Here is a 13886-nt window from a genome sequence, read left to right on the forward strand (position 1 = left end):
CAGCTCTGACAAATGGTAATGAGGATTTAGACCTTCTTTTGTCTGCTAGCTTCTTTAAATTGCTAGGGAAACATCTCTGTAGGAGACATTCATGTTACTAACCTTAGAGGCAGGGTTTATATGCTACTGTAAGTGGCTGCCAGTTAGAAATTCATTTTCTGGTTGGCCAGTTAGCAAGACCATTCTTTCAGTCAGGAAGGTGGGTACCTTCTGTGTGGTCCCCTTCCTGTCCCAACTGAGATTTCTTTCTTTTTCCCTTAAGCTTATTTGAAGCTTCATTTTATTTTATTTTATTTTTTTATTTTATTTTATTTTTTTTGAGACAGAGTCTCACTCTATTGCCCAGGCTAGAGTGAGTGCCGTGGCGTCAGCCTAGCTCACAGCAACCTCAAACTCCTGAGCTCAAGCGATCCTCCTGTCTCAGCCTCCCGAGTAGCTGGGACTACAGGCATGCACCACCATGCCCGGCTAATTTTTTCTATATATATTTTTAGCTGTCCATATAATTTCTTTCTATTTTTAGTAGAGATGGGGTCTCGCTCTTGCTCAGGCTGGTCTCGAACTCCTGAGCTCAAACGATCCGCCCACCTCGGCCTCCCAGAGTGCTAGGATTACAGGCGTGAGCCACCACGCCCGGCCTTGAAGCTTCATTTTAAAGACATAGAGTATTCAAGTTTTCTATTTCTTCTTCAATGAGTTTAATGTTTTTCAAAAACGTTGGTACATTTTATCTAAGTTGTTAATTCCATTGATACGAAGTTGTTCATAATATACCCTTCATTATTTGTAGTGATACCACCCCTCTCACTCCTCACATTGGTAATTGGTGTCTTTCATATTTTTTCCCCTGATCTATCTGGCAAGATTTTATTGATTTTTCATATGAAGCCAGTTTTTGGTTTCATTGAGTTTCTCTGCTGTTTAATTCTGACTGTATTGATTTCAGTTCTGATTTTTACTTCCTTTCCTCTACCCACTTTGGGGTTCATTTGCTCATATTCTAGTTTCTTACCATGGAAGCTCAGGTCATTGATTTGAGACAGTTCTTTTCTCATGTAGGTGTTAAGTGATATAAATTTCCCTCTAAGTACTACTTTAGCAGCATCCTACAAACATTGATATATTGTTTTCAATTTCATTTAGTTTCAAATACTTTCTTATTAACTTTTCAATATCTTTTGACCAACGGTGTTTAGAAGTAGTTTTTTAGTTTCCAAGTATTTGGGGATTTTCTAGCTGTCTTTCTGCTCTTGGTTGCTAATGGAATTCCGTGGTAGTCAGAGAACATACTTTGTATGACTTGACTCCTTAGTTTTAAAAGCTGGGAGAGAGATATTAGAGCTTGTTCTAATGCAATCTCAGAGAGGCAAGATTTGGTGAAGGAGAGACAGGGAATAATGGCAAGAACCAAATGCTAGAGAAGGTGATCCTGGATGGATCCAGCACTCAGGTGGGGCGTGGCCTGGGAAGGAGCACACCTCTTCTCCTGCAGCAGAAGGGGAGGCAGAGAGTGGAGGTCTAGTTGCAGGTGTGTTGAATGCTTCTCTCTGAAGGTATTTCTCTTTGAAGGGTTACAGTTTTGAGGTAATCACTGAGAGGGACTAGCCTGGGAGATATGAGGAAAAAAATAGTGATATTGCAGAGAAGGAAAGTGAATTTATTAGAGAAAAAGGCAGCATTGGCTAATAGAATTTGTGGTCCCTTTGGGATTGAGCTTGTAACATAAAAGAGCACAGTCAGCTTCCTGTGATCAGCTCCCCCAGAGCTGTGTAGCTGCTGGTGCAGGCTGAGCATGGTGGGTAGGGACATGGGGTGGGGTTTTGCCAGGCTCCTGCAGCAGAGTGAAGGGTGTTTGCAAGGGGAGAGTTGTAGCGTAGGGCTATGGCCCTGTTCGCTCTTGGAGATATTTTGCCTTTTTTCTACATTTTAGGTAACTGACAGGGATGCAAATGCTGCCCTGTCTAGTGCTGGTTGGACTTCCTCCCCTCTGTGGAAACACCAGTTTTGTCCACATTTGCAATTCAGCCTAACATTTCTTTTTCCCATATGAATCTGTGCCCTTTTAGCTTTTCCTTTGAACCAGTTATAACATCCACCTGGTTGCCTCATATTATATGAGTGAAATACATTTTCAACACACCATTATTTTTATATCTGTATGACAGCCATGATTTTGCCTTTTTCTGAAAATTTCATTTTAGAATTGTGTACCTATCTCCTAGCATAAAAAAAAAAAGCCTTAGCAATACAGCAGGAAGCCCTTGTGTGCCTCCCTCCCTGACCCCAGAGGTAATGAGGTCCTTGAATTTAGAATCGTGCTTTCTTTAAATGTCTTAAAGTTAGGTATTATTTTTAAGGTACCAAAGGAAAAATATCCTTGCAATACAAGTATACATTTCCAAACTAGCACTTGAGATACCACAGTCTTGACCAGACATTGTTGTTATTCTGATGTCTGATTATAAAAACACAATAACGAGGAGGAGGTGAACAGATCTACTGAAGGGCTAAACTTGTACAGTAAACCTCACTTTAAAATAAGGGTTCCATCTGTGCTTTAATGTATGATCACGTTTCATTTCTCTAAGCCTGAAAATCATGGGAAGAGTGAGAAATCGTGAGGGCAGGGGTCTTGTGCAACATGTAGTGATTCTGTGGGAGGGAGAGAAAGGCGTGGGCACTTACTGATGCCCACTGGAGCCCAGCTGGGTGTTGGGCGGTGAACACGTGTTTCTTATCACCACAGAGGACAGTGTCAGGCCCGCTTACAGGAACTAATGACAGCAGGTGCTGTTTTCAATACTTTACCTCATTATACATAGTCCTCTATTATCCCCATTTGACAGCGGAGGAAACCAAGGCACAGTAAGATGCAGTGATGTTGCCTGAGTTCATGAGCTAAGGTGGCAGAGCTTGGAACTTCTCCCTCATGTTTTGAAAGCTTTCAACAAACAGAAAAATTGAAAGAACAGTAAAGTAGACACCCATACATCCTTCAGGTATCAACAATTATTAAAATTGTTATATTTCACTCATCTGTTCATCTCTCTGTGTATATTTTACTGAGATATGTTAACATTCTGGACCTCATGACACTTCAAGCCTACATAAATATCATATTTACATCAAGGAGATTTAACAATTCTCTTGTCTCAGTCTTTCATGCCTCGATGTTTCATACAGTCACCCACTCACATTTCACACATTGCCATTGGTTGTTTTTCCGCAGTGACTTTGGCTCCTGAAAGAGACCAAGTCAGCTGCCGTTCCCTCTGTGTCTGTCCACGTCTCCCTACAGCCCAAGGGGCAAGTCCAGCTGTGCTCCTGGTTGACACGTTGTCTGCTTTCCTGTTACCCACGGGCAGATGTGAGCACGTGAAACAGACTGTGTGCCTCGCAAAGCTGAAGACAGTCCCTGTCTGGCTCCTTCTTTACTTTCTGGGTTTGCTGACCCCTGAGTTAAACTGTTCCTTCACTTGCCCTAACTTTCAGGTTGACTACACACGTGAGAAAGAGCTAGATCGGCATGTAAACAATCTGCACACATGGACATTGATAAAGAACCATTTATTCAACTATTGACTTTCATTCATGATTTTCAGCAATCACATGTTTTCCTCTCCCGATATCACAAAGGAAATTACAAAAGACTTTGTAGAATTAATAGTCAGCTGCGTGAGTAGCCTACTCCATTCGTAGTACATTAGTGAATACCTGGTAGGGATGTTTTGATTTGATTTTTTTTATTGGATAGCAATATTTTTGACATTGTAAATTTCCTTTGGGTCAAATCAGGACAGGGTACAAAATGGGGCCCACAGATGGAGCTGTGAGTCCAGCTCACCACTCTTGAACTTTCTTCTCTGATATGAACTGTCCATGAGGCGCCTCCGCATCTTGGGGCAAAAGGGCCAAGTACACGGGGGTCTCTGCTCCTTCTTCCAGACTTTTAGTGGCGTTGGGTCCCCCCATGTCAGTTCTAACCCAGCCTGGGCAGCAGGAATTCAGGAGGATTTTGTCTCCTTTCCTCTGCTCACTCAGTTTCTTGGCCTGGATTCTCGACAGTACTGTGACGCCAATCTTTGAAACTCCATATGATGTGTTGGGCCAGCCCTCTTTCTTGTGCACTCCTTTCTTGGTATCTTCCACAAACTTCTTCATGAGCCCCACCAGCTCCTCCTCCGTGATGGTCTTGCTACGGAACTTCTGCTGCAGCTCTGGGCTGCATTTTTTAAGGGTCATGAGACTCATCATGCTGGACACATTCACCACTCTGCCTAAAATACATGACAAATCATTATGTAGAAAGGCATAATGATTTTAATCATTTAGGCCACACACTTTAATCTTTGTAAACGTGGCTGCTTCAATTCACAACTGCAAAGAGGTAAGAATGCATGGCACATTTATATACCATGGGATATTACTTCAGAATCAAAAGGAATGAAATAATGTCTTCTACAGCTACTTGGATGGAATAGGAGGCCATTATTCAAAGTGAAGTAACCCAGGAAAAAAGAACCAAATACAGTATGTTCTCCCTTAGAAGTGGGAGCTAAGCAATGGGTGTGCATGGTCATGCAGAGTGACTTAGCAGATATTGGAGACTCTGAAGAGGGGTAATGGGGACTGTGAGATGCAAAATTACTCATTGGGTACAATATACACGAGTCAGGTTAATTGTATATTATAAGCCTAGACTCCTCCCCTGTGCATGAGCCATGTAATAAAATACCACTATTATCCCTTAAATCTACTTTTTTTTTTTTTTTTTTAAGTGGCTACATGTCTCAACTGGTGTGTATTTAATGGGTGGGTCCATCTCCCGACCCGTTACTTGAGGTCAGCACTACAGCAGTTTATAATGCAACACATATGGCAGTCACGTCCAGAATAGGGAGCATGTTGAAGGGGAGTTAACCTGAGCCCGGGGCTGGGCAGCGGCAGATTCTGCACATCCCTATAAACCATGCTACGGGCTTGGACTTTGTTCTGGAAGGATTTGGGGGAGAGGACTGACACAGCATGCGGGATCCTGGGAAAGGAAAAGACCCAGGAAAGGAGGGTCCTTAAAAGGGTCTGCAGTTGTCCAGGATGACAGCTGAGGGCCTGTTGTAGAGCTGGCATGAAGTGGATTCAGGATAAACTCCATGGGCTCAACTGCTAGGCCCTGGTCAGTGATGATATGGGGGCAGGGCATGGTGACCTTCGGGATCCTGGTGGGTGGACGGTGGGGTCAGTGTCCAAGAGGATTTAGGGAGAAGGATGATCATCCTCTGGAAATGTCTGTTTTATTACAGAGTGGGAGGGGGCATTTCTGGGAGTGTTCTAGGCAGGTGACACATTTTAGAAGGGCCTGCTGGATTAGTGGTATTGGAGGCTCCACCAGCCTGAATAAGATCAGTCTGATGGAGCAGAGAAAGGGCGCAGGATGAAATCCTACTGCACTGCAACATGTGAGGGGCACAGAGCAAGTAAACAGCCTCACTGGGCTAAGACATGAAGGATAAGAAGGGGCCAGGTGAGCAAAGACCAGCAGGACTGAGAGCACTGACAGCCACCAGAGAAGGAAGGACAAAGTCCTGAAGCAAAACTGTGCCTGGCAGGGTGGAGACAAAGCAAGGAGGCAGGTGCACCTGCAGCATGGGGAGTCCACAGGGCCGGATCCCAGGGCACAGACAAGGTGTGCTGTTCCCGTCACACTCACCTTGGGGTTTTATTAGAGGGAGTAACTCTGTGCAGACATCTCGGGTCCCAAAAAAGTTTGTTTTCAGGGTCACTTCTGCTTGAATATGGAAGGGTGTGGTATCAGCAGCTTTTAGTGGAGGAGGAGAACAGAGTTAAAGGACGGTAGCCATGGGGTGACATTCCTTACAATGACACACAGGCACACAAAATAGTGCCTGTGAATTCTGTTAACTTGCGTCTGAAGTCTGCATCTAGTTATAGTATTGTGCCCGTGTCAATTTGCTGGTTTGATAACTTTCCACACAGTATTTTTGAATTATGGTATCACGGGGGGAAGGTGGATGAAGGGTTCACACACTGGATCACAGTATATCCATTTTTCGCAATTTCTTGTTTATTTGAAAATCAGTTAATACTTCACCGAACTTCCCTAAAGTTTAATCTCAGCAAAACTTTCGAAAATCTGGGAAAGATGCCCAGGAATCCCAGCCAAGGAATCACGAAATTTGTTTTGGCTGGAAGTCCCTCCCTCTCCCTGAGAACTCTGGCTCTCTGGTAGAGCCAGAGCCCTTCCTCTGCTTCTGGGAGCACGTTCAGTCCCTCCAGGAGCCAGGGGGTCGCAGAGTTTCTCCCACTTGGTAGGAGGCTCTCCCGGAAGCCACCTGCCCTCTGAGCACCCCAGCCACTTACTGTTGAAGGCGATGCCCGCGTTGTTGACCAGCACGTCGAGGCCCCCATACTCCCTGCTCAGGAAGTGGCGCAGGGCGCGGATGCTCTGCAGGTCGTCGATGTCCAGCTGGTGGAAGCGCGGGCTCAGGCCCTCGGCCTGCAGCTGCTGCACGGCCGCCTGGCCCCGCGCCGCGTCCCGCGCAGTGAGCACCACGTCCCCTGAGAACTGGCGGCACAGGTCGCGCATGATGGTGAAGCCGATGCCCTTGTTGGCGCCGGTCACCAGCGCCACGCGGCTGCAGGACGACATGGCTGAGCGGGGCGCGCGTGGCACCTGCGTGGAGAATGGATCAGGCCGAGGTGCTGGAGCAGCGCGGCGCTTGGGAGCATCTGTGTGATTGTGGAGGGTGCCAGGTGAGCTCAGGTAGGAAAAGAGCCAGGAGCCCAAGGCTGCAGGTGCAGGACCCGCCCCCGCCGGGGCGGGGCTTGCGGGACCTCCCAGAACCTCCCCAGAGCAGAGGATGCCAAGCCCAGCCCTGTGCCAGGGCTTTGCAAAACAGAAGGCAGAAGGTCAAGGCTGATCTGTGCCCCTGGCTGCGGGCCTGACAATGATAAAGCATTTCTGTTGACCAGCGTGCCTAGATCTGAACTCACCCCTAATCCCTGGTTCTCTGGTTTCTAAGGGTTTTTCCTAGTGTTTTTGCAATTTATTCAACCATGTATAGTTGTGCTTGAAGAAATGTGGCATTTGTATGGACTTTTTGTTTGTTTGTTTGTTCCTGGTGTTCTAAAAATATATGACTGGAAGTGAAGTCTTTGGAACTAGAGTTGTGGAAAACTAAGGAAGGAAATCACAGGCTGATTTCTCCCCTTAGTATATGAAAGCAAAGCCACTGGCTTGTCCAGGGCCAGGTTTTCCAATAACGTGGGAAACATTTACGAACTCATCACAGGGTTACCTGTCTGCACTTGTGGGCCATCGTCTTACCTGTCTCCGGGTTCTGCAGTGTACAGGTGACAGGGGGCTTCCCTGACCTATTTTACACTCAAAATTACACATGAGGATACATCTTCTATCCCCATTTGACAATGAAGAAATGGGTCAGCCTCAGAAAGTTTATAAATTAGTTCAGTGATGGGAAATGAGTTTTCTTCCTTACTATTTAGAACAAGAGAGTAAGGATTATAAGGTCAAGTTTCATTTCTGAGTTGTCCCTAGGTGGCCAGTAGCCACAGTAGCCATTTAAATGCAAATTTAAATCAATCAAAATTAATGCATTTGAAGTTTCAGTTCTTCAGTTCCACTAGGCACATTCAGGTGCTCACTATTCACGTGTGTTAGTGGTGACTGCATTGGGCAGTGCAGATACTGGATATTTCCATCATTGCAGACAGTTCTCTTGGGCACCATGAGTTCAAGTAGAATCCAATTATGTTGCAATTTCAAGGTAGGTTTCCAATCAGTTGCTTTAGAAAAGTTGATAATCCGAGAGAAAACTGCTTATTTTCAACTGCAATTGTTATGGAGATAATTGTGGATTCACATGCAGATAGTTAGAAGAAATAGTAGAGATTCCTTCCTTACACTACACCCAGTTTCCCTCAATGGTAACATTTTGCAACACTATAGTACAATATCACAAATAGGATACTGACAACAAAACAATCCACAGATAATCAAATTTCCTCATTTTTATTTGTACTTTTTTGTGTATTTGTTCTGTAAATTTTTTTGCCTGTACAGCTTTGTGTATCCACCACTATAGTCAAGATAAGGACATTTCCATCATCACAAGGGTCCCTCCTGCTGCCCTTTCATTAGCATACATACCTGTCTCTTGCTGTCTAACCCAACACTATCTCCTGGCAGCCACTAAGGTGTTCACCATTTCTACAAATTTGTTGTTTCCAAAATGTTGCCAAGATGGAGTCACACAGTATATAACCTTTTTTTCCCCACTCAGGATAATAAAGAGCTCCACTTGGATTTTCTTCCTTAACCGAGTGTGTTTTGGTGAGTCAGTGGTTGGGCTCTCTCCACATCACTAGCTACTTTCTTCCATAGCTGGGGTGAGCCAGTGTTAGAGGGAGGTGGGATGGATTAAACACAGTAAGAGCGCCACTCATCCACAGGGTGTACAGGGAACATTGGACAGGGTGAGGTGCCTGCAATTTCAAAAGGCAAATCGTAATAAGGCCATGAATCATGATTCTCACTTTGAATTATTTATCCTTTTAGTACTGCTACCAACACAAGGATGGACAGATCCCTTGGGCAGGATACTCCAGGAAAGGTAACATATAAAATATCGTGTATGAATAACAATTTAGTATATGATAAAGGTAACATCAACAATTAATAGGGGAAAGAATTATTCCAGAATTGGCACTGAAGAAAGACATAATAACTGGAAAGAAAAAAACCCTTATGTCAGGCATGGTGGCACATGCCTATTATCCCAGCAGAGGCCAAGGTGAGAATATCACTTGAGGCCAGGAGTTGGAGACTAGCCGGAGAAATATAGCAAGACCCCATGTGTATAAAACTTTTGTAAAAAAATTAACTGGGCATGGTGGCACATGCCTGTAGTCCAAGCTACTTGGGAGGCTGAGGCAGGAGGAATGTTTGAGTCCAGGAATTTGAGGTTACAGTGAGCCATGATTGGGCCATTGTGGCCATTGTACTCCAGCCTGGGTGACAAAGGGAGACTCTGTCTCCAGGAAAAAACGAAAACCAAAAACAAAACAAATCAAAAAAGGTTACGACATACACTAAATAATTCTTTTCTTTTTTTGAGACAGGGTCTCACTCTGTGGCCTGGGTTAGAATGCAGTAGTATCATCATAGCTCACTGCAACGTCAAATTCCTGAGCTCAATTGATCCTCCTGGCTCAGCTTTCCCAGTAGCTGAGACTACCGGTGTGAGCCATCGTGCTGGGACCAGTTCCTCCGGTTATTAACATCTTAGTGCTGTGGTACATTTGTCACAACTAAAAACCAACATGGAGTATTAACTAAGCTCCACACTTGATTTGATTTCCCCTAGCTTTTCCCCTAATATCCATTTCTAGTCCAGGATCCTCTCCAGAATGGTACATTACCTTTAGTTGTCAAGTCTCTCTACTTTCCTCTGGTTCATGACAGGTTGTGACGTTGAATGCAGGTTCGGCTGCCCACCTCCTGAGAACCAGACACAAGGGGTGCGTGCTGGTGACAGAGATGGGGTTTATCCAAGTGCCAGAAGCCAGAGGAGACAGCGGACTATTGTCTCCGAGGCGTCTCATCTCCTGTGCTTACTGAGCAGTTTATAAAGAAAGGGAAGGGGTAAAGGGGGTTGGTGGCAGACAGCAAGCTTTGTGCTTGTCATCATGACTTGCTGGCCGGTTATCAGCAAACACTGGGTTGTCTGGTGGGTCTTGTCCTCAGCAGTCTCTGGTCGGCATATTCCGACTCTTGATCTGTATTTCCTCAAGGTGGTTTTCTAGTCTTGTGCCCGCAGCTGTGTATGCAGGTGGCAGGTTAATTAAACTTGAAAGACAGAACAAGCCGAGAGCGTACTGGAAGCAAAATGGGTTCCCCTTAGCCAGCCTGGCTTTACAGACTGAATGGCCCTTGGGTTATGCTTACAAAATGTGTCCTCACTCTGCAGATCAAGGACGGACACCCAGATGCCCAAACAACCACTACATGAGAAACTTTTCCTTTTAGGCCCACATGGTCCAGACATGCATCTCAGCTATAAAGAATGTCCTGCTTCCCAAAGACTTAAATGATACTTACAGAGAGGATATCAAGATACCTGGTGACAGAGCTTTCTGGGTATAGTTGTTCCAGGGTTTATACAAACAGATGTATAAGGTATTTATTGGCCACCTTAGACAAATTACTAAAGTGTCTCCCCAAAATATTGCTATACAACAAAAGTCTCTAAATTCCTTAGCTTAAATGGTTAACTATGGTTATGTTTTACATAAGAAATTGGTATAAGTCTATAGCTAAATGCAAGAGTACAATAGCTCAACGCTTACCGTTAAGTTTGTAACCTTGCTTTTTGGTTTTTGTGTTTTGCATGTAGTCGCCAAAAAACTTTTAAATGTTGATGAGTGCCTGTCCACCTCCATCCCTGTGTGGCCCAGAACATTTAACTGGCTGTAAGCTTTTTTCCTCTAAGTCCTTTGGACACAGGGTTCCCATCGAGGTCCTAGATGGACCCAGGGCAGGTAGCCACTCCACCCAGGCAATGAGGGGACAAAGTTAAAGTTTGGCCATTGATGCTGTCTCTGGCAGATCTTAGCCAAAAGGAGGGAATTGTGAAAGAAAATAAAATCTTAAGCCCCCCACCTGACTGAATGCATCCCTCTTGGCCCAGGGGACGCTAGAGAAACCTTCAAGCTGAGTTGCTGGCCACGAGGAGGAGGGAAGTCAGACTAGCTTTGCCTCCTCCATTCTGGAGTTATTGTGTGTAACAATAAGATACTAAATCATTAACAGGCCTAAGGCCATGCAGGACAAGCTTAAAGCACACAGTGCATACCATCAACTTACCAGATCACTTGAGTTTTGGCAAATGTCCGGTATGTGTCCAGTGGCTTGTTTCTGATTAACAGACATCCTTATCCTAAAACATTCCAAGCCTTTGGGTAAAGCGTCATTTCTTCAACCACTCAAAGAATCAAAGAATCTTTAAAACCTCCTATAACCTCTAAGTCCCCACTTAGAGATGTCCTTGCTTTGGGCCAAGCCCATGTACATCTTCCATGTATTGATTTATGATTTTATATGTAATTGTGTTGTTAAAACTGGGGGGGGGGGGGTTTCCGCCTTGATCCAGTTGCTTGTTGCTCAAAGATCCAGTTATTGAGACAATTGAGGATTGCCAAGGAAGAAAGGGATATTTCATAAAACAGATTTGTCGGGAGAACAGTAAAGCCTCAAATCTGCCCCTCTGGCTAATGGAGGTAATGCCCTTTTAATGGAGGGGCCACTTGGCTTGGAACTAACCAGGAGCTAGGCGCATTGGGGGCAGGTTGTGGGGGATGGTGCATCTTGGCATCAGGAAAATGCCCAGAGGCCTTCAGAATGTCTACTCCTTTCTTTTGCAGAAAATCCACCATTTCTGGGAAACAACTGAAAAACATGAAGTAGTTAAGGGAGAGGATTATTAAAAACATATACAGGGAATTGGAATTTGCTCATGGAGCCAGTAACAATTCTTGTTTCTCTAAAATATACAAAACCAACTGTTATCCAACAGTGGTACAGTGTAACCCAACTGTGGTATGGTGGGACCACTTGCTCAAGGCTTCTTGGGAGTGAGTCTCCAGGCCATGGTCACATATATTTGGCTCAGAATATACCTCTTTATTGTAGAGGTTGGATTAGTTTCTGTTGACACTTTTAATGTCTTTTTGATCCAGGGTGTTTAGAACTGTATTTTTTAAGGTTTTAAGCATTTGGGGATTTTCTAGCTATCTTGCTGCTATTGATTGCCAAAGTAATTCCATGGTAGTCAGAGAACCTACTTTGTATGACTTGACTGCTTAAGTTTTAAAAGCTGTGAAAGAGATTAAAGCTTGTTCTAATGCAATGGCAATCTCAGTGAGGCAAGATTTGGTGAAGGAGAGACAGGGAATAATGGCAAGAACCCTGGATGGACCCAGCACTCAGGTGGGGGCGTGGCCTGGGAAGGAGCACTCCTCTTCTCCTGCAGCAGAAGGGGAGGCAGAGAGTGGAGGTCTAGTTGCAGATGTGGTGAATGGTGCTCTGTGAAGGCATCTACTTTCTCTTTGAAGGGCGACAGGTTTGAGGTCATCATGCAGAGGGACTAGCCTGGGAGATATGAGGAAAGAATGGCAATATTGCAGAGAAGGAAAGTGAAATCAGTAGAGAAAAAGGCAGCATTGGCTAGCAGAATTTGCAGGCCTTTGGGATTGAGCTTGTAACATAAAAGAGCACAGTCAGCTTCCTGTGATCCCTCCTCCAGAGCTGTCTAGCTGCTGGTGCAGGCTGAGCATGGTGGGTAGGGACATGGGGTGGGGTTTTGCCAGGCTCCTGCAGCAGAGTGAAGGGTGTTTTCAAGGGGAGAGTTGTAGCACAGGGCTATGGCCCTGTTTGCTCTTGGAGATATTTTGCCTCTTTTTCTACATTTTAGGTAACTGACAGGGATGCAAATGCTGCCCTGTCTAGTGCTGCTTTAATTGACTTCTTCCCCTCTGTGGAAACACCAATTTTGTCCACATTTGCAATTCAGCTCATTGGTTTTTTTTTTCCATATAAATCTGTACCGTTAGCTTTCCCTCTGAACCAGTTATAACATCTACCTGGTTCACTCACACCTGTAAAATACATTTTCTTTTTCTTTTTTTATTTCAGCATATTATAGGGGTACAAATGTTTAGGATGCGTATATTGCCCTTGCCCCACCCAAGTCAGAACTTCAAGCATGTCCATCCCCCAGACGGTGTGCACTGCACCCATTAGGTGTGTATATACACGTCCCCTAATATATTTTTTAATACAAGGTTATTATTTTTAGTCTGTATGAGAGCCATGATTTTGCCTTTTCCTGAAAATTTCATTTTAGCACCATGTACCTATCTCCCAGCATAAGAAAAAAAGCCTTAGCAATACAGCCTCCCTCCCCCACCCCAGAGGTAACCAGGTCCTTGAATTTGGAATTGTGCTTTCTTTAAATGTCTTAAAGTTAGGTGTTATTTTAAAGGTACTAAAGGAAAAATATCTTTGCAATGCAAGTATACATTTCCAAACTAGCACTTGAGATACCACAATCTTGACCAGACATTGTCGTTCTGGTGTCTGTTTACATAAACACAGTAACTAGGGGGACCTGAACTGCTCTACTGAAGGGCTAAACTTGTACAGTAAATCTCGGTTTTAAAATAAGGGCTCCATCCTTGCTTTAATGGGCGATCAGGTTTCATTTCTCTAAGCCTGAAAATCATGGGAAGAGTGAGGAATTGTGAGGGCAGGGGTCTTGTGCAACACGAAGTGATTCTGTGGGAGGGAGAGAAAGGCGTGGGCACTTACTGATGCCCACTGGAGCCCAGCTGGGTGTTGGGTGGTGAACACGTGTTCCTCATTGCCACAGGGGACAGTGTCAGGCCCGCTTACAGGAACTAACGACAGCAGGCACCGTTTTAAACACTTTACCTCAGTATACACAGTCCTCTATTATCCCCATTTGACAGTGGAGGAAACTGAGGCACAGTACGATGCAGTGATGTTGCCCGAGTTCATGAGCTAAGGTGGCAGAGCTTGGAACTTCTCCCTCAAGTTTTGAAAGCTTTGAACAAACAGAAAAGTTGAAAGAACAGTAAAATAGATACCCATACATCCTTCAAGTCTCAACAACAGTGAAAACTGTTATATTTCACAAATCTCTGTTCATCTCTCTGTATATATTTTACATCACATGTTAACATTATATGTTAATGTTGTTGACCTCATGACACTTCACTGCTACATAACATATTTACATTGAAGAGATTTAACAATGCTCTTGTCTCTC

General features: G+C 44.5%; 2 protein-coding genes across 7 annotated transcripts in view; one reads left to right on the forward strand and one right to left on the reverse strand.

Annotated features, from left to right (window-relative positions):
• Window positions 1–13886, forward strand: part of SETD4 (SET domain containing 4) — a 124958-nt gene that overhangs the window by 79698 nt on the left and 31374 nt on the right. The window lies entirely within an intron of this gene.
• Window positions 3549–6822, reverse strand: LOC138387841 (carbonyl reductase [NADPH] 1-like). 2 transcript variants are annotated; one of them, XM_069474967.1, is made up of 3 exons: window positions 6379–6802; window positions 5708–5815; window positions 3549–4277 (listed from the first exon to the last, which is right to left on the reverse strand). In XM_069474967.1, exons 1-3 carry the CDS (start codon window positions 6665–6667, stop codon window positions 3841–3843), a joined length of 834 nt encoding a protein of 277 aa, XP_069331068.1. In that variant the 5' UTR covers window positions 6668–6802; the 3' UTR covers window positions 3549–3840. The 2 variants fall into 2 exon arrangements, with proteins under 2 accessions (XP_069331068.1, XP_069331069.1); XM_069474968.1 differs by lacking the exon at window positions 3549–4277 and adding an exon at window positions 4902–5008 and having other exon boundaries at window positions 5675–5815; window positions 6379–6822.

The sequence above is a fragment of the Eulemur rufifrons genome, chromosome 7, assembly GCF_041146395.1.
Source record: "Eulemur rufifrons isolate Redbay chromosome 7, OSU_ERuf_1, whole genome shotgun sequence".
NCBI classification, from domain to species: domain Eukaryota; kingdom Metazoa; phylum Chordata; class Mammalia; order Primates; family Lemuridae; genus Eulemur; species Eulemur rufifrons.

Bases quoted from the DNA above. Each gene is read 5' to 3' on its own strand.
- LOC138387841 (XM_069474967.1), bottom strand. From the start codon at position 6,667: ATGTCGTCCTGCAGCCGCGTGGCGCTGGTGACCGGCGCCAACAAGGGC. The intron at 5,816-6,378 runs GTAAGTGGCTGG...CTCCACTAAAAG, and splicing joins CGCGGGCATCGCCTTCAACA to CTGCTGATACCACACCCTTC. The intron at 4,278-5,707 runs GTGAGTGTGACG...CATGTATTTTAG, and splicing joins CCCTCTAATAAAACCCCAAG to GCAGAGTGGTGAATGTGTCC.